The sequence below is a fragment of the Cydia splendana genome, chromosome 16 (assembly GCF_910591565.1).
Source record: "Cydia splendana chromosome 16, ilCydSple1.2, whole genome shotgun sequence".
Classification (NCBI taxonomy): domain Eukaryota; kingdom Metazoa; phylum Arthropoda; class Insecta; order Lepidoptera; family Tortricidae; genus Cydia; species Cydia splendana.
The window spans coordinates 6,381,981-6,402,435 of record NC_085975.1 but is presented as its reverse complement, the minus strand read 5'-3'; the positions used below and the strand labels follow the sequence as shown (position 1 = coordinate 6,402,435).

Here is a 20,455-nt window from a genome sequence, read left to right as displayed (position 1 = left end):
GTGAAGAACCCGTTGCGTTAGGTAAATTTTCTACCCTTCTGAAAAATGAATAAAAAAATCTTAACAACTATGATTCACCATTTTCATTGTATCTATTTATAAGTAGGTACGAAAATTGAGCCCCTGAAAAGCAAAACCATAAGTAAAACGCAGCAATCCTTTAACAAGCCGCCAAACACAAGCGCAGGCTGCGTCATGCAAATAATTAGCCAGCAATTGTGAGAACGACTTCTATTCGCACAATTCGCGTAGGAGTCTATTGGCGGCAGCCTGTGCAATTTCGGCTTGTAACAATATTTCTATGGCTTACATAGCTAAGGCAAACTGCAAATGCTACGAGTAAATATGTAGTCACAACTGTATTTGACATACGATTGACAACAAAATGCATAATTAGGTTTTCTAAATCATTGCCAAAAAATTATTTTTCAGAATGTCATTTCGCAACCATTTTTTCGTATAATTTTCATCACGTAGTAACTCAACACTGTTAGAACAACATGGTTAGCAACTGTATGTTTGGACATCAACTTAAAAATGCATTTTTTAAAACACTACGTTTTAGCAGAATAACTTAGCAGAATACCTACGTCTAATACAAAAATGCGCCAATCCTGACGGAGTTGAAAATCCAGTGTCGTTTATCAGCCATTTGCCTCCAGCAGATCCTAAACTACTTTGGACACGCTCCCAGACGGGAGCCGGACAACCCGAAAAGCACATTATGGTTGGCATGGTGGATGGAGGACGGGGTAGTGGACACCCATCAACCCGCTGGGTGGACACGGTAAAGAAGGCCTGCCAGGGATCTACACAGGGGCCTATTATCAGGAAGGCGGAAAATCATGCAGAATGGAGAGCCTTGGTGGACGAAATAACGACATCATGTGGTCGCGACCCTCAGACATGAGGAATCGAGGAAGAAGAAGGAAGACTACAAAAACTCAAAAAGTTTTTTGTAAATAAACATCCTACCCGTCTTACACTGGTTCGGTGAACGTTTGGTGCGCTTGCACTGTAACTGGTTGATATAACAATTTCTGTGCAATTTCGCCTAATCGATTCGACATCGATCTTTGCACCAACGAACACTTCATCTGTCGATTAAGATCTCCGAGTGACCTATTTAGTTCGCAATAAAACATTCATCGCGAATAAAGAATCGATACAAATAATAATTTTGTCCTTTTTCATTCGCAGTTTTATAGCCTAGATTTTATGGCTATTTAGTTTATATAGTTTGTAAAACGGTCGTAAACAACTTAAAGCTGTTGCTTTTTAATTGATTTGGCACTTAATAAAACAATCTATGAACTAGGTCTGCAACAATGTAATGTTAGTTATTAGATCAATTTTATAGCGTAGTTAAAACTGAAGTGAAATTAATACATCAATACAAACTAGTAGGTAATAAACCCATGCATTGATTGAATATTACATTCATTTATTTGGCGTTTCGCTTGTGGGAGAACTTCTCTTCCTAAATGACGATAAAGTATGTATAATGTATTGTTTAAAAAATAACGAACTGGCTTGGAAGCAAGTAAAAATTGAATGAGTTTTTTTTGCTAATGACACTATACCGCAATTCACGAGGTGTCGACCATAGACAAGTTTACCTACCGATATAGTTCTCCCTGGACACGATCTCCGAGATGTGAGGCGGCATACCCCTCGCGGGACCGTGATCACGTAGGAGTAGCCGAGGGGCAATCTCGGCCGGGAGAACAGACCGGAGACCAGCCGGCGACCGCATCGCATATCATGTGTGTTGCCTGCTAGCACCGCTTCTTTGAACTTTTAGATACTGACCAATATAATTCTCGCTGGACACGATCTCCGAGATGTTGAGGCGGCATGCTCCGCGCGGGACCGTGGTCACGTAGGAGTAGCCGAGGGGCAATCTCGGCCGCGAGAACAGGCCAGAGACCAGCCGGCGACCGCATCGTACTTCCCGGGATGCAGTCGAGCCTAGGACTCCTTCTCGACCCACAATCTGGAACAAGGAAAGGACAGGTTTAGTGTATTTTTCATAACATTTTTAACATATTTGATAGACCCAGTGTTTATACATATAGGAATACACACGTATTCGATTCATTCATCAGTCGCTAAATGACAAAACTTACAATTTAATTTAATGAACATCAATAAATAGAGTAAACTTACCCTACCTATCCTACCTATCCTTGATACAGTAGTTTAAAGTACCTAGCTACCGTAGCCACGTATTGAGGTAGGTAGGGATTTTTAGGGTTCCCAAAGGTTCCCGTACCCAAAGGGTAAAAACGGGACCCTATTACTAACACTCCACTATCCGTCTATCCGTCACCAGGGTGTATCTCAAGAACCCTATCCCTAATAGCATTTTCTTGTAGGGATTTTGTTGGGCCTTTGTTTACGTATTAGTTGGGCAACCGTTATATTTGGCCGTACGATTTGCTGGAGGGCCCTCGACAAAGGCCCTCCCGAAGATTCCCAACAGAGGGCCATAAGGGTAATTTTTTCGTTGGGCCTATTTAAATAAATCATACAATTATTCAACGGTGGTGGTTTTGGTTGGGCCGTGGTTGGGCCTATACACATTTGTTTGATGGTTGGTTAATTGTTACATTTGGCCGTACGATTTGCTGGAGGGCCCTCGACAAAGGCCCTCCCGAAGATTCCCAACAGAGGGCCATTAGAGTAATTTTTTCGTGGGGCCTATTTAAATAAATCATACAATTATTCAACGGTGGTGGTTTTGGTTGGGCCGTGGTTGGGCCTATACACATTTGTTTGATGGTTGGTTAATTGTTACATTTGGCCGTATGGCTTGCTGTAGGGCCAACTGCAAAAAAATAAAAAAGGGCAATTTTTTCGTTGTGCTTCTGTTTGCAAATTCAACAATTACCCAACGGCAAGTCAGGTAGGTCGGTAGGTAGTCGTGCACCAGGTTGAAGGCCCAACACAGCTTGTCCCACAAAGGGCCAACATTGTAACTTTAACGTTGGGCCTTGTGTAGGATTCTTACAATACTACCGTAGGTAAATAGTTGTGTAATTTATAGTGTGCCTACAGTCTAATTATGTAATGGGCTTTTGTTTACGAGTCCTACAGTTACCCTACGTTAAGTAAGTGGTTGTGTAATACGACGTTGGGCCTTTGCTGATAAATATTACAATTACACTACGGTAGGCATTGGTTGTATCCACATGAAGGCCCTAGGCTAGGCAGCAGTTGTTGTTAATCTTCTCTGTATCGTTCCAATTTTAGTATATGTACTGCCGAAGCAACTACACTTACTATACACTCTAATTTGTATATATACTAACCGCACTTCGAAACTTCGTAAGCGAGATTTAGGTTTTTTGAGATTTAAATTGAGAAAATGTTGGTAAAATACAATTTTTTAAATTTATGTATAAATTTTATAGTTATAGCTATTAGATTTATAAGTTACTTTTAAAAAATATTATGACTATATCCGGAATAATCGAGAAAATAACTATAACTTCGATGTTTGGAGACAGTAACGCCATCTAGTGACGCCACAAGCAAACTCAACTGGTATTGTTGGGTATCAGTACCACAGCCAATGTTGGTAAATGCGATATTTGTGCTCACTGGGCCAACGAATGTTATCGTTGTTTAGCCACCGGTACCAAAATACACAAAGACCCATTGTTAGGCGTCAGTGCCACAGCCAATGTTGGTAAATACGATATTTGTCATCATTGGGCCATCGGATGATATCTTTGACTAGCCAACGTTACCAAAATACACAAAGGCCCATTGTTGGGCATCCGTGCCACAGCCAATGTTGGTAAATGCGGTATTCGTCACCATTGGGCCAACGAATGTTATCGTTGTTTAGCGAACGGTAGCAAAATACACAAAGGCCCATTGTTGGGCCTCAATTCTACAGCCAATGTTGGTAAATGATTTATTTGTCGTCATTGGGCCATCGTATGATATCGTTGATTAGCCAACGTTACCAAAATAAACAAAGGCCCGTTGTTGGGCATCAGTGCCACAGCCAATGTTGGTAAATGCGATTTTTGTCATCATTGGGCCATCGGATGATATCGTTGACTAGCCAACGTTACCAAAATACACAAAGGCCCATTGTTGGGCATCCGTGCCACAGCCAATGTTGGTAAATGCGGTATTCGTCACCATTGGGCCAACGAATGTTATCGTTGTTTAGCGAACGGTAGCAAAATACACAAAGGCCCATTGTTGGGCATCACTGCCACTGCCAATGTTGGTAAATGCGATATATGTCATCATTGGGCTATCGGATGATATCGTTGATTAGCCAACGTTACCAAAATACACAAAGGCCCATTGTTGGGCATCATTGCCACTGCCAATGTTGGTAAATGCGATATATGTCATCATTGGGCCATCGTATGATATCGTTGATTAGCCAACGTTACCAAAATAAACAAAGGCCCGTTGTTGGGCATCAGTGCCACAGCCAATGTTGGTAAATGCGATTTTTGTCATCATTGGGCCATCGGATGATATCGTTGACTAGCCAACGTTACCAAAATACACAAAGGCCCATTGTTGGGCATCCGTGCCACAGCCAATGTTGGTAAATGCGGTATTCGTCACCATTGGGCCAACGAATGTTATCGTTGTTTAGCGAACGGTAGCAAAATACACAAAGGCCCATTGTTGGGCATCAATGCTACAGCCAATGTTGGTAAATGCGATATTTGTCGTCATTGGGCCATCGGATGATATCGTCGATTAGCCAACGTTACCAAAATAAACAAAGGCCCATTGTTGGGTATCAGTGCCACAGCCAATGTTGGTAAATGCGATACTTGTCATCATTGGGCCATCGGATGATATCCTTGACTAGCCAACGTTACCAAAATACACAAAGGCCCATTGTTGGGCATCCGTGCCACAGCCAATGTTGGTAAATGCGGTATTCGTCACCATTGGGCCAACGAATGTTATCGTTGTTTAGCGAACGGTAGCAAAATACACAAAGGCCCATTGTTGGGCATCACTGCCACTGCCAATGTTGGTAAATGCGATATATGTCATCATTGGGCCAACGAATATTATCGTTGTTTAGCCAACGGTATCAAAATACACAAAGGCCCATTGTTGGGCATCTGTGCCACAGCGAATGTTGGTAAATGCGATGGTGGGCCAATACAAAATTAATGTTGGCTACGGAACGAACCTCATCCCAACGTTTTTCCTACCGTTGCCAAGACGGTTGAAATTTTCATAGATGATGTATATCTGTTGTCGCTATAACAACAAATACTAAGAAGTAGGTACGGAACCCTCGGTGGGCGAGTCCGACTCGCACTTGTTTATTATGTAAGTACAAAACCAAAGCTTAGAACACAACTACTTTATTTTTGTACCGTTAATTCTTAGCCAATGCCTAAAATGTCTGAACGACATTTACATGAAGCACTGCCGGATTAAAATTGGGTAAACGGGTACCATCATATTGCTTACCATTCTTGTTACCTTACTTACTTGACTAAATGGTACACATCAACATTAAAGGGGCCCACTGATTATCAGTTCGCCGGACGATATCAGCCTGTCAGTTAAACGAAAAAAAGAATTTGACAGCTCCGAATAACTGACAGGCTGATATCGTCCGGCGTACTGGTAATCTGTGGGCCCTTTAAAGATCAACAAACCTGCTACTCACATTTTGCACCGCGTAATATTTACTATTTCCGTATTCTCAATGCGGGTGCAGGTTTTCTATACCGCATATTATATCTCAAATACTTGTTTAAGTAGACGTGGATGCATTCCTCTGCGAAATTATACCCGCCCGTCGACCGCCCAGATTCTGCGCCGCCGTGACATGCGCGGACAAGTTAATCCCCGGCTTGCACGTGAGGCCTTCTATTATTTAAACACTTATGGACTTCCGAGAGTAATTTTGAGTGACGTTTTTTATGCACTTTTTATTTTATAGTGTTTATTTAATGTGGTAAATTGGACCACCGTGCCAATGCTTCCTCACGATCTAGTCGATATTAAATCGCTATGGAGGCAAAGTTACGTGCACATTTTGCGCCTTCCTTTCTCCTCAATCGATCCCTCAAATCCTCAACTTTCGAGAGATTATGATGTCCACATGTTAGATTTCTCTACAACAAGTTGTCGCCAGCATTATGTTGGAGCATTCTTAAAGCCTAATAGTTAAGCCAATTCGACAGTATTCACATCAACACCAACAACAACAACATGAATGTTGATGTCAGATCAACATGTTGGTCTAATGGCCCCTTGGTCCTTTGCAGCCTTTTCATTTTGTCAGGTTTCTGTGCTGTGTATCCGAAAACAGCAGCGACTACTAGAAAACTATGAGAGTTTTTCTTTTTTCCGTAGTTAATAGTTTAAGTAGGTACAATACGCTGATTCGTTGAACCATACTTATATAATTGTAACATTTTGCCCTTAAACAATATATTTAGACAAGTACACGCAATCATGTTCTCCATTAATTAAACTTCAATTTGTAAAGAATTAGAACTTACATTCGCGTTAAACAATATCATCTTGATTGAAAACGTATTAATCCGTTACCTACGAAGCTCAAGTATGTACATAATGCATAGCTATCTCATGAACAATCATAATTGTGAAATACTGACACAATCCGCTTGTAAATACTGCACTTATTTCAAGAACATAATCGTGTAGTTTCGCTGTCGGCGAGACAAGGCGTTGCTCCCGCTTGTACCTTGTAAATATCTGAGTCATCCGGCATAATTATAATCTTTCTAAACTGAGATAACGGATTTTCATTTATAAGTTTTAATAATGCATTTTGCTAGAATACTGTTTCATATCGTAATTAATGAACTTTTGCTCAAAGAAAAGAAAGAAAGAAAGATCGTTAAGTACCTATGTGTTATGCCTAAAAATATACACATAAGTCAATTGAAATTGATTTATTTTATAGCTTAGTTTGAATTTTTGTAATTTTAAATAATTATACCAGTAGGTATTGATTTTCATTTGAAGTCGTTTTTATTAGGGTTCCGTACCCAAAGGGTAAAAACGGGACCCTATTACAAAGACTCCACTGTCCGTCTGTGTTTCTGTCACCAGGCTGTATCTCATGGACCGTGATAGCTAAACCGTTGAAATTTTCACAAATGATGTATTTCTGTTGCGGCTATAACAAAAATAATAGAAACTGAAGAAAATAAATATTGAAGTGGGGCTTCCATACAACAAATGTGATTTTTTGACGTTTTTGGCGTAATGGTACGGAACCGTCAGTGCGAGAGTCCGACTCGCACTTGGCCGGTTTTTAATTCCTACACTAAAAGCAAACAGCATTAATTGTAAACGCACATGTGTGGCAATTAAAATAAATCCATACTTATAAAGTAGTCATGAAAAAAGACTAACACTCCATAAAACCACTTTAATCACGACCTGTTTATGAAGATCATTAATTTGACAGTAACTATGAAAGGAAATGTTAAACTAGAAGATAGAAATCACGTAATAAATACCTAGCATTCAGAAATTATTGCACAAAGTGGTCTCATTAAGAACCTCAATCTCTGACCACAAACATAAACATATGAATTGGAAGCAATATTTGACAATATTTTTTGAATGATCAAGACATCACTTATGTTTTGTGACGGTTTCGAGATCTCACTAAATTATTTAGGGTAAATTAAGGTATTATTTTTGGCTTAAATACGAGATGTGATCTCCGCATTATGAAAAATTCACGAAGATTAAGTTTCGCCACAAATACTTATACACTCTTTTATTACATTTCTTTTTTAATTTACTTATTTAGAAAACAAACAGCCTTTTACAAACAAGTCTTACAAAAATGACTAAAATAGGCCTAGTTTCATACGTTACTAAGTTGACTATTACAATGAAAAGTAGGTTACTTAATTATAAATTAGGGGAAACTGTTGTACCTCAGACCTAGTTTTACCTCGGACAGATGGTAATATTTCCACATTGCCACGGTTATTGAAATATTTCATTTATATTATTTGAAACGTTATTATTAAGTATAAAAAACAAGCTATCAACGAAACTTGAGAGCGGCCGGTAACACAAGAAAAAATAAAAAATATAAATTGTGTTATGAAAAGTCAGTATTTCGAACTTTACATTAAGGATTATTATTTCATGTTTTGCTAATAGATAATAAAACTTAATATAATAAGTTAAGTTTAAGTTAATTAGCTACTCGATGGTGGGATCATTTCAGCTTAATCTCAATTTGGAAGTGCTATTACGAAGCTTACTTGTCCAAAAAGTTGCTTTATAAATAAATCTAAATCTGTTGTACCTCGGACACCGAAAATAATTATGTTGTACCTTGGCCCGTACTTGCTACTACTGTAAATTTTTTTTAAACATAAGGTTTCATATTTGCCGTATTTCTAATTATTAGCTATCTGCGTTATAAGTTACCAAGTAATCGATCTTAGAAAGGATGCCTAAAAATGCCTAAAATGTTTTAGGAATAATAAAAAATGACCATTGCTAAGTATAATTTTACTAGAAAAATCTATTCAATGGCGTAAATATGCTAAAAATATCTGTGATTTCATATATAAATATTATAAATTTATTAATTAAAATTGTCATGTCCGAGGTACAACTGGAAATGACCAAGGTACATCAGGGGTGTTGTTCCTTGCACACTTTTTCCTTTTTTTTCGTCAACGTATCCCATCAAAATACATAAACTAATCTTAAAATTTTATATCGTATTAGATAGTTTATTAATGTATCTTATAATATTCGGATAAACAATAATTCTGCAGCCTTTAGTTTTTTTTTCTAAAATTCATATAAGAAAAAACTGTCCGAGGTAGAACAGCTTCCCGTACCCGTAGGTATAGCTGTGAATACAACACGCAAATAAAGTAAGAAAACAATGCAAAATATTAATAAAATCAATTTTTCAATTACTAGAAAACAAAATATGCCGATCTTTGTTCTTGAAAACGGACAAACTATGAACAAAAATATTACGCTGTGAGCTGAATAAAATGCAAGTTTTGGTTATTATTTGCAATTTATACTGCTGAGTGGATGGATCTCTATCAAAATTAATCGTCAAATCTGTAAAATATGACTTAATTTAGTCATCATATTGTAGTCATACTCGGCATATTCTGAGCTGCCACTAATACAAGTCGAATTTGTCTCCTGTAACCTCAATGAAAGAGTCGTAAAAATGATTGAGGTATTAATTTTAATAATTTGGTCGCTGTTAATTGTTCTCGTGGAATAGCAAATGGTGCTAATGACAGCTTTTGGAGCATAAAATTTAACAAGTCAGGAATGTGATTAGGCGCTTGGTTAAATTAGAACAAGTTCTTGGTATGACAGTCATTTGATTGTCACACCAAGATCAATTCAATGATCAATTGAATTGATGATTGATTTGATCAATGTGGTTTATGACAATTTTTTGACTCAATCTATAGAGCAATATTATAATAATATAATTAATAATGTTTACTAGTTTATGGTGAAGAAAAACATCGTGAGGAAACCGAACTAATTCCAATAAGGTCTAGTTTACCCTCTGGGTTAGAAGGTCAGATTGCAATCGCTTTCGTTAAAACTAGTGCCTACGTCAATTCTCGGGATTAGTTGCCAAGCGGACCCCAGACTCCCATGAGCCACGGCATGAGGAAGAGGACTAAATATAGAGCAAACTTTATAATCGTGTCATGTTGTTAACCATATAGTAATGCCACTTGTTTAACCTCTGTGTAACCATGCCTCATCATGACCATTGAATGAAATTATATGTAATTAAATAACTTTGTAAATGTATGTTGTATTACTGGTATAATGTCAATACTGTGAGTCAAGTCACCTAATATTTAGATGGCATAATTCTTGTCTAATGACAGCCAACTCCTATGATTGGACTAGATGTTTCAGGAATTCTTTTGCAGTTATTTAAAGGATCGATTCAAGACACAAGTGGCCCGTGAAATATAATTGACACCAATACATCTAACAGAGACATGCTTCGTAGAATTGTTTCGTATACTGTGTCTAGACGACAGTTTTGTAACATTAATTATTTATGCACTAACCCGTATAACCCGTACTACCAAGTTTGCGAAAGTTGCAAAAATAGTTTTTCTTCTTAAAATTTCGTAAGTATAATTAAGTTTATCTAGTCACAATGAGATGCCGATTAATTCGATTAAGATCTTAAGCGAATAGCAGAGTGTAGACGGGCTGATTTTTATTTTCTTGTCGATAATTTTTTCGGTAGATTTTAATTAATATCACGAGACATGGTAACTAGATATTTACCATATACTTTGACTAAGTCGTGTTATTTTAAGTAGAAACAATAATATCTATATATGTACTACGATACTATATTGGTCACTTTTTATTTCGTAGGTAGGGTATATGACATCTTTTTCAGTTTATTCTTTAGTATTAGTTAGGTTAGTTTAGCTAACGTAGGTTAGGGCAAATTCCAATGTAGGTACTTACCTAATTAAATAAAAACATGGCGTGATCGGCAAATGCTCATTAGTCATTGTTTTTAAGTCAAGTATTGTTCTAAAGCTTGATGCGTGAAAATCAATAAAATGAGTGCTTCAAATATGTAAGAATAATTAATATAAACGTGACGGATTCGGCCTTATGCTGTCCATTACGTGGTTACCCTAGAAGCCCACATCAATAATAAAACATATGATTAAACAGCTCGTTAACTTGTTATCCGTAAACCGTGTACATTAGTGTAATAATTTGATTTTATCGCTTTTATAGCCATAACTAATAGAGATATTATACGAAAACCCTCATCATACCGGTAACTAGCGCGTCATCGTATTTTAGTCAACTGTGAAGTTGTAAAATGAACTATGCTGCAAGATAATAAAGCTCTTTGATGCTTTAAGTCAGAAAGATTTAAATGTTGTATGTTTTTAAATCGCGCCTGATCAGGTAACAAGAGCAATAATTTATAAATTGATAATGAAGTAGTTTTTATTTTAATTACGACAATTTTGCTACACAATAAAATATTTCTTAAGAATAAAATATAGTTTTATAAATTTTTCGTCTTCGTAGCGTTTTGTCATGTCGTTTTCCACACTGTTATTTTGATCGATATTATTCATTATTTTCATTGATTTTAAAAAATCTTAAAGTAATACCAGCTGTTACGATTTGACTTTAACGGCAATTGAGCAATCACTTAACATCATTGTCTAGTAAAACTGTAGAATCATAGAATATGATCCGTAAGTGCTAGTTAAAAAGGATATTTATGTTTCAGTCTACGTGATTTTATTAGTAGTTAAGTGATCGCCTTGTTTGTTTGGTATCACAAATGTCTTTATTCACATTAGAAAGCTTGTTGTAGGTATTATATAGTATTTCATGGGTGGGCTATTATTGGCTATTTCATGATCTATCCAGTTACACTTGGGGTAGTTAATATTGTTTTAACATCAATGTTTAATGATACGATCCTCCGACGCAATCATCTACGTTTCGCCATTTAATTTAAATGCAATAATATGGTGATGCCATAAATAACAATTGAAAAACATTCCTTTTACAAACAATGTTAAACTAAATAAAATTGTTATTCCTAAATCCGTCTTTTTATAAAAAAAAAATTATTTGAGTAACTCTTTTGACCATTTGTAAATAGTTTTTTTTTAATAATAATAAAGCAATAATCATCATCATCATCAATATTTAAGAGCTATGCTCTTGTCGGTGGAGTAATCGCCACTCTTCTTTTTTCCTCTTCGTCCTTTCCCCTCAATCTTGCCCTCCAATAATATACACCGATATTAAATAAAAGTATAATAAATGAGGAAGGCCGGCCACTTTATTAATAAATTTAACTTAACAGTTCCCACGCAACCACGTTCCACGGAGTTTAGGAAGTTAACTGTTCCCAGTACTATACCTTAGGTATATGCAATTTCAGGTAGGTCATGAAATGGTCAGTTCACAGGATATGCTATGAATTTTGAAGTTGAGGAAGATTTAAGTTGATCATGTTAATAAGTTGACCTTACATTATAAAAAAAAACATGTTCAAAATTCTCAAAATATTCTTGCGCAACTAAATCAATTCTAAAGATACCACTACCAAATTGCAATATAATGAGCAAATCAACACGATTTATAGAACAGAGTCCACATGGCCCTGCCATCTCTGTAACTAACCTACGCTAATGCACGGCCCAATATTAGAGACAGTAATGGTAGTTTTATGAGCCTGGTTAGCCCTTATTTAACACATTGCTACTTCAAACGTACTAATCAGAAAGATTGTGCAAAGTCAAGAAAAAACCGGGCAAGTGCGAGTCGGACTCGCGCACGAAGGGTTCCGTACCATAATGCAAAAAAAAAACAAAAAAAAAGCAAAAAAAAAAACGGTCACCCATCCAAATACTGACCACTCCCGACGTTGCTTAACTTGGGTCAAAAATCACGTTTGTTGTATGGGAGCCCCATTTAAATCTTTATTTTATTCTGTTTTTAGTATTTGTTGTTATAGCGGCAACAGAAATACATCATCTGTGAAAATTTCAACTGTCTAGCTATCACGGTTCGTGAGATACAGCCTGGTGACAGACGGACGGACGGACGGACGGACGGACGGACGGACAGCGAAGTCTTAGTAATAGGGTCCCGTTTTACCCTTTGGGTGCGGAACCCTAAAAATATGGGCCCTACATTGCTTTTCTCTTTGACTACAATCTCGTTAGGCTGTGTTTTACTTTCCGGGCCTTGGCAATTGGTATACCACACAGTACATTATGTTCTCGTCTCGTACTTAGACTTAAAACGCCAGTTGCGAAAAGAGAGACCTAAGCACTCCTACGTGTGCAATTGTGCATGTTCAACGAGGCTGGCCAACTTTATTGTCACACGTGCAATAGAGTGTTTAGGAGCAAGTTCGGCCTAGGTAGCCACATTACTTACGATTAACGATTGACAACGTCGATATTGTTTATTTAGGGTCGCCGTCATTAAGTTTTTAGTTTATATTGTATAATATGCATGCTAGTATTAAGACGAAACAGGAGCTGAGTTTTAAATATTTTAGGTAAATATACCCGTCTCGCTAACGTAAGCGGCACCTAAAAGTAGTGCGATAAGGACAAGGCGAAAAATCCTGCGTAAAAATCTCAAAAATCGAGGTTTCGTACTCCTCTGTTTCCTCCTTCAAAACTTAACCAATCGTAACCAAATTTTGAAATCTAAATGATTATGAAATTATCTGTGTCGGACCGTTTTGCTTTTTTGGCTAATTGATATCAGTTTTGAATGCCACACCTCTCATTGCGGCATAGTCAATTAGGCAATTTTGGCCATTTTTGAAGGGCTCTAGCGCCTTAAAAAACAAAAATATCAAAAAAAGCAAACGCAAGCGGTCCGACACAGATATTGACAATATTAATCTGTGTTGAAAAAATTATCGCTCTAGCTTCAAAAACCACGGAGGAAAACGAGGAGTACGTTTGTATGGAGAAATGACCACTCCCGTTGGCTCTGGTATTTATCTATAGGCCAATAGTTGCCTGAAAATAAAGATTATTCATTTCATTTTATTTCAATATATATATTATGCTGCTGCTTAGGTCACCCATGCTATGTTTTATTTATTTTTTGGGTATTAGTTTTAGTTTTGTAGGTAGTTTTAATTTTTATATTAATTTATATTTAGATTTGAGTTTAAGAATAAATCTCTCGTCGGTGGATTTCCGTCCAATTTTTTCGTGTCAATTAAGCCTCATCTCCTAAGGTTATCCTTTCCTATGTTTGATTTAGGTTTCTAATATTTTCGTCTTCTTGGTCTTTCCATTGTCTCGACATTTCTTTTTTGCGTAAGATCGTCATGTATGCAATATATAAGATAATATTTAATATATGTATACTATAAATTGCTTTTTATGAGAAATCTATGATCCAATTATGTATTTATATATGTTTCATTGTGTTTGTATTTCTATACGGCAGCCATGTCATTGTTTTTTTTTTTACAGTTCTATTTACGGAAATGTAGAAGATTGACTCATAACCCTTCTTAGGGCATTAATTACCTACAATGTTCTTATTTAGCGGCGGTTTTTGTGGCGCCACCTGCAGTGAATCATACTCTTAATGGATCTAACCACAGTGTTATGATCGAAACTATATAATGTACTTATGGATTGAGACTGAGATTGACCATAACCAAACTAAACGATCAAATTAACCCGTGTGTGTATAGCGTACCTTATGTTTTTTCAGTTTGTCAGCTTTAAAACGAAAGTGTGAATCTGAGTATATAGATTTAGTTTGTACTAAAAAGAAGTTTGTTACTTAAAATAAAATATGTTCTTTAGCAACAAATAATAAATATTAATAATAAATAAATAAATAAACAGTCGGTATCTAATTTATGTAATATCACGAACTAGTCATGTAGTACCTCTTCTTTTCATTCTGATGCAAATTATCGTAAAACTAAATTTATTTCTAAAGTAATATAACTTAAGTTTCACTACAGCAAAATATTAACCTTTAACGCTTCAAATCCTTAAACACGGTGGGTTTATGGTAATTTGCATAGATTCACTAATGTTATTTTTGGCGCCAGGCTCAATGGTGTGAATTAAAGATTCGCTCGTCTTCTGTTTTGAACTGCTCAAATTTTCGCGTCCGAGTAATGTAATTAACTCGGGTGTGTAATGCTTAATATAATTATAAAAAAACTATCATACATTTGTTATAACGCCACTTGATATATTATTGTATGTTATAATGTAATTTTTATTATACGTTGTCTTTGTTATATTGTGGTTTCATCTAAACTGCCATTGATATAATGCCTAATGTAATATAATTTTCAAATAGTATATACACATATTTTATATTACATTTGTTATATTATATTTTTGTATAACGTAATACTTCATACAATTTTATCAAGTATAAATACATATATTGTATAACATTTTTTGTCATATTTCATTTACTGATAACTGATAAGTGATAACGTAAAGTTTTACATACTTTTTATAACTAGTACGCAGACCTACTGATTTTGCTAGCTATTTTATTCTAGGGAGGTCGCAGTTCTAACCTAACCTAACCAATTTTTTCACGGTTTTCGTTCTTGGGGGCCGCAGTTCAAACCTAACCTAAACCACTTTTTTTCGTAGAGTATTTTATTCTACGGAGGGGCTAAGTTCTAACCTAACCTAACCCTCCTTTTGTTAGGTAGTTATTCGTTTATGCGGAGTCGCAGTTCCAACCTAACCTAACCCATTTATGTCATGCAACTATTATGCCACATAAATAATTATGTGATATCACTTGTTATAACAAATAATATGCTTTAGAGTATGTAATAATTATGGCAATGTATATTAGACGAAGTGTAAATATACCTTATGACCTTTATACCAATAATAACATTATGTATACCGTTAATTAGGTATTACGGTAGTATGCCATTTATTACGTTATTCAAAATAACGATATATCAAACTATAATATATGAAAAGTAATTATAACAAATGTAATGCACCCAATTAACTCATTTATCGAAGACATAAACTGAGTCATCCTCTAGTAATAGTACAATAATCGGGATCTTTTAATCGCCTTTTGTAAGATTGATTTTCGTTGGAGTAATCCAAGAGATAAAGAACCAGATGATACTCGTTCAAGCGGTTAAAGAAAATTAAAATGAATGTACGTAAATAATCACGTCACATTTCATTACAGTGGTTATCCCAATATATTTTTAGTTATCGTTGGGTGTTTAAATACAAATGTCAACTTAGCTACGGGTCCAGAGGGCCTGTACCGTTAGATTTATGATTTTCACGGTAGGCCCCCTGTAGGAAAAACGTTTTTTTTTTTAATTACAATGACTATACTAATGTCAAGTTAACAGAGTGACAAAACGGCAATTAACAGTCTTTAATTACTTTATGCAGTTAACGAAGGTCAATTTCACTAAACCGTAACCAGCTCGTAACCAGGAGCATTATACGCCCCCTGCGAAGCCCACTCGTTATTGTTCCATTCGATCCAGTTAAATGTTTAAAATATGAGCCTTGTCAGATTGTTTTATACCAGCTTGGCTCCGACGGTGGTAACAATAAAAATTCTTCATTACCAATTTACGTAACATAATTTACTTTAATACCTCCAACATTCTACTCTAACTTCGATACATGTCAATTAAAATTGGAGCGCCGCATATTTTGAATAAAAGCTTTAAAGTCGTCGGTGTTAATGAAGATTTTCATTATGCATATTATGTAAAATACGCTTTTGTAGGGATTTGCCATGCATACTGACTCATACGTAATGTGCAGGATGACATACTTATCCGTGAAAATTGTGTAATTGTTTAAACTAATTAAAAAATTTAAAAGTAAATTTTTGTTGCTGTAGCTGCATTCTTTAACGTTATTATTTTTATGTTATCCTTTTGTTACAAGTCCATAAGTACCTATGTCCATATCATATCACCTTTCTTGACACTAAATGTCAGTCCGCTGTTTCTAACTACTCTTCAATATTTTTTTCAATTATTTTATTTGTAAAAGTGTCAAGTCAAAAAGGTATACAACAAATATGTCATAATTATATATTGTTGTTATCCGTTTCTCTTACTTTTCTTAACACATCTCCTTTTATGATTTTCATGCCGCGTCGGTGGCAAGCAGTAAATTTATTATAACTATGTTCGGCAGCTTCCCTTTCTGCAACTAAAACTAATTTGTAACTTTTATATTTCAAATTGTCACTTTTCTAACACAGTGTCTTGATGATCTCAAAATAGCATAGGCGTTTAGGAATTGCGAAATTTGACCATCTAATTATCTAAATGCAGATGCAAGGCTGTTACAATATAGATTATTACGATACAAGGTTGTCATTGCACATATGGTCTGCCATTACTCTCAGCAATCTCGCTATCTCCATTCGTTGCACCTAGAACATCAACATATGTGTTACTTTATTACTTTCAATTGTGTGTCGTTTATGGAACTAGCCTCACAGGCATGGACAAGGCTGAAACATTTAGGGTGTGCAATGTGTGGCATATGTTTAAATCTAGCACAATTGTCTTGGATAATAAGACAAAGAAATTATTTTTTAACAAGCAGAAACGTCTGCGAACGTACTAGTAAGCCAAGACAGTAATTTTTCACTTTTAAATTTATTCTATGCTATTTTTGATCTCTGCTGAAGAAGGAAATGAGGTTATCTACCATACCTAATGCTTTATTAGGTATTAAGTTTTTGTAAATAATATACTTTTTTTCTAGTAGATTTATATCTTTGGCACGCCTTTCAGTCTAAGCAAATAGGTATGACAGACAGTGTGTTCCAAAATTTTATAAAAGCTTTGTATTCTCTTGTTCATGAGAATCCTTTACATAATAAATGTTAATTGAAATCATTACGCTTAATACAACAGGAGATGGCTACATCATTACGAGTATAACTAGACCAGTCGAGTTTCCATTATCATACGCGATGAGACTTGTCGGAAATTATAAATTTATGTTCATTTGAGTGTGCCGCGGGCATTTCATTCCACAACGCTACTAGACTAAGAGCTAGTCCTGGAAAATGTGTATTCGGGTGATTCCAAAAAGTTCAGAATGTCGGATAACTCCTAAAATGGACTCCTTTTGAAGTAATCGGAATTAGCCGAATACACCTTATATGACAATAAAAGCAACATAACACCACACTCTAGTTCTGTTATATTGACAAACTTTATCCTTTTTACTATATCTAGGCGCCTGGCAGCTGTTCATCGGTGGAGGTCAGAATGACAAATTAAATTATCTGTTAAAAATAAGCCCGCGAAAAGTCCCGAACTTGTCTCATTAATAGAGGGGGTCCTAAAACTTATTGTTAAAATAAACCACAATACGCGTTGTTGCGTAATAAAAACTGCACGGGCACTTTTTCCCCAACAGACTGGAAATGTTATACACAATTAATCGAATTAAATACCTACATAATTCCCCTTATTACTCAAACCAAGAAGTCTAAATCTTGCATCCTACAAGTGGCATTCATTATATGATTCACACCGATGAGCAGCTGCCAGAGTTCCCAGACACTTGGATAGTATAGCAAACTATCTAGTTTGGTTGGTTTCGAAATCATGAACCATTTTCCGTGGCTAGCTCTCCGTCTATTCTAAATTGACGCAGGGCTTGCCAATTTCATTAACATTCCAGTAGCAAAGGTGAGATTTACTTTGTGTATTCAGCGCTGAGGGTCTACCGGGAAAAGCGATAATCTAAATGTCGTTATCTGCCTCTTTATCACACGAATATAGAAATGCGATAGAGAGGCAGGTAACAAAATTTCGATTATCGTGTTTTGCGGTAGGATCTCCGGTTTGTATCCATCGAAACGAAATACTGCTAAGTATCACTATTAATATTACGTCGTCCGTTCCGCCATCTATCAGTTCTGGTTGAGATCGTTTAAGGCCAGGGTGACCGATAATGACATTTCAATACCATACTCTGAAATATTGGGTTTGAAAGGATATATGTTATGTTTTTAATAATCAAAATATAATTTATCCATAGTCAAGTCCTAAGTGTTTAGTATTTTAGGGCAAATTTGAGTCACATAGGATACTAAAAACTTAACTGATAAACCTCAAAAGACCATTAAATGGCTACCTACTTCATCTCAAATATGCTTTAATTTTTTCTGCCCTCCGGCCAGAAGCGTAAACTTTGCGCCCACTGGGCTAAACGAATTTGCCGCTTTCCGATAATTGTCGGCCGAGGCGAAGCTGAGAATTTTCTTACTTAAGGTACTCCGCTAGATGTAATAATATATTATTTCAAATAATATATTTATTATAAATTCGAAAGTATTTCCATCTTTTACGGGTGCAGGAGATATTACCAAAGGGTCTAGCAGGCTAAGCGAACAAGAAGTGCCCCCAACGACGGATTTGGTCATTCTTTCAGGTGGTGTACTGGCAGGTCCTAAGAACTCTCTATGCTTAATATCAGTCCTCGATCTTCTTTTGTTTTCGAGTTATTCAGGATAATGTAAAATCATCAGTGTATCATTGAAAGTGTCATATTTTGTAAACCGTTCAAGTTAGATTAACCAAACAAAATTATATTTGACAACAATAAAATAGACTACAAAATGAATATGTTTAACCTGCATCATGTCCTTATACTTCATTATAAAAAAAAAATATTTTTCTTCTCATTATTTTTTATACTATTCGCGGAGGTACACCTACAAAAAAAATATGCATGAGTAGCCACTAATACCCACTATATACACATATAAAAATATTTGCATAAATCTTCGTGCGTCATATCAAAAAAAAAACATTATCGAACAAGGATCTCGGAAACGGTAGAGCCGTTTCCGAGATCCTTGTTCGATAATGTTTTTTTTTTCATCATACATAAAAAAACTCAAAAATGCTCGTTTTCCCAGAGATAAGACCTAGCTTAATCAATTTATCGCCCCCGAAAACACCCATATAACAAATTTCTACTCTACTTTTATTTGCTACTCATGCATATTTTTTTTGTAGGTGTACCTCCACGAATAGTATAAAAAATAATGAGAAGAAAAATAAAATGTTTTTTTTTTTTTTTTTATAATGAAGTATAAGGACATGATGCATGTTAAACATATTCATTTTGTAGTCTATTTTATTGTTGTCAAATATAATTTTGTTTGGTTAATCTAACTTGAACGGTTTACAAAATATGACACTTTCAATGATACACTGATGATTTTACATTATCCTGAATTACTCGAAAACAAAAGAAGATCGAGGACTGATATTAAGCATAGAGAGTTCCTAGGACCTGCCAGTACACCACCTGAAAGAATGACCAAATCCGTCGTTGGGGGCACTTCTTGTTCGCTTAGCCTGCTAGACCCTTTACAAACAACGAATCCCAAGTGGGTTCACCCATAGTTAAAAACCTAGCCTTAATATCTCATTTGAAGTCATCAATACGTGATACAGCGATACCCGCAAGGACAATGCAATGCTTAGTTATGACGTCGACGTGGAATTTATGAAGCCGAAAATTCAGGTCGACTGAACAACTGAATCAGATAAGTCGGATTCTAAATTAGCTATTCAGAGTGAGTAAAACAAAGCTGGGACCGCGACGAGTATGCAAACATCCATGTGCACGCGCCGATCTGGGTCACTTCGTATTTATCCTGCGAATTATAATACTCGCTACGCATTTATAAACACAGCCTATCAATATGAAATATTATTCTCATAGCGTGAGGTACATCAGAAGGCCTAGATGATAGTCTTTCGTAGAAAAAGCCAATCGAAACTTAATCAACGTTGAAAATGTCACGTGAGTTTTCGTAGCATCTATACATTATTACTTTTCCTTTGGCTTTTGTTGATGTGATATTGGCT

General features: G+C 35.9%; 1 protein-coding gene across 3 annotated transcripts in view; it reads right to left on the bottom strand.

The window, feature by feature from the left end:
• LOC134798144 (thrombospondin type-1 domain-containing protein 4-like) overlaps positions 1-20,455 on the bottom strand; it is a 179,119-nt gene that overhangs the window by 3,902 nt on the left and 154,762 nt on the right. For all 3 annotated transcript variants that reach the window (XM_063770481.1, XM_063770482.1, XM_063770483.1), the window contains one exon: positions 1,813-1,996. In XM_063770481.1, coding sequence (XP_063626551.1) covers positions 1,813-1,996 — 184 coding nt within the window. The remainder of the gene's footprint in view (positions 1-1,812; positions 1,997-20,455) is intronic.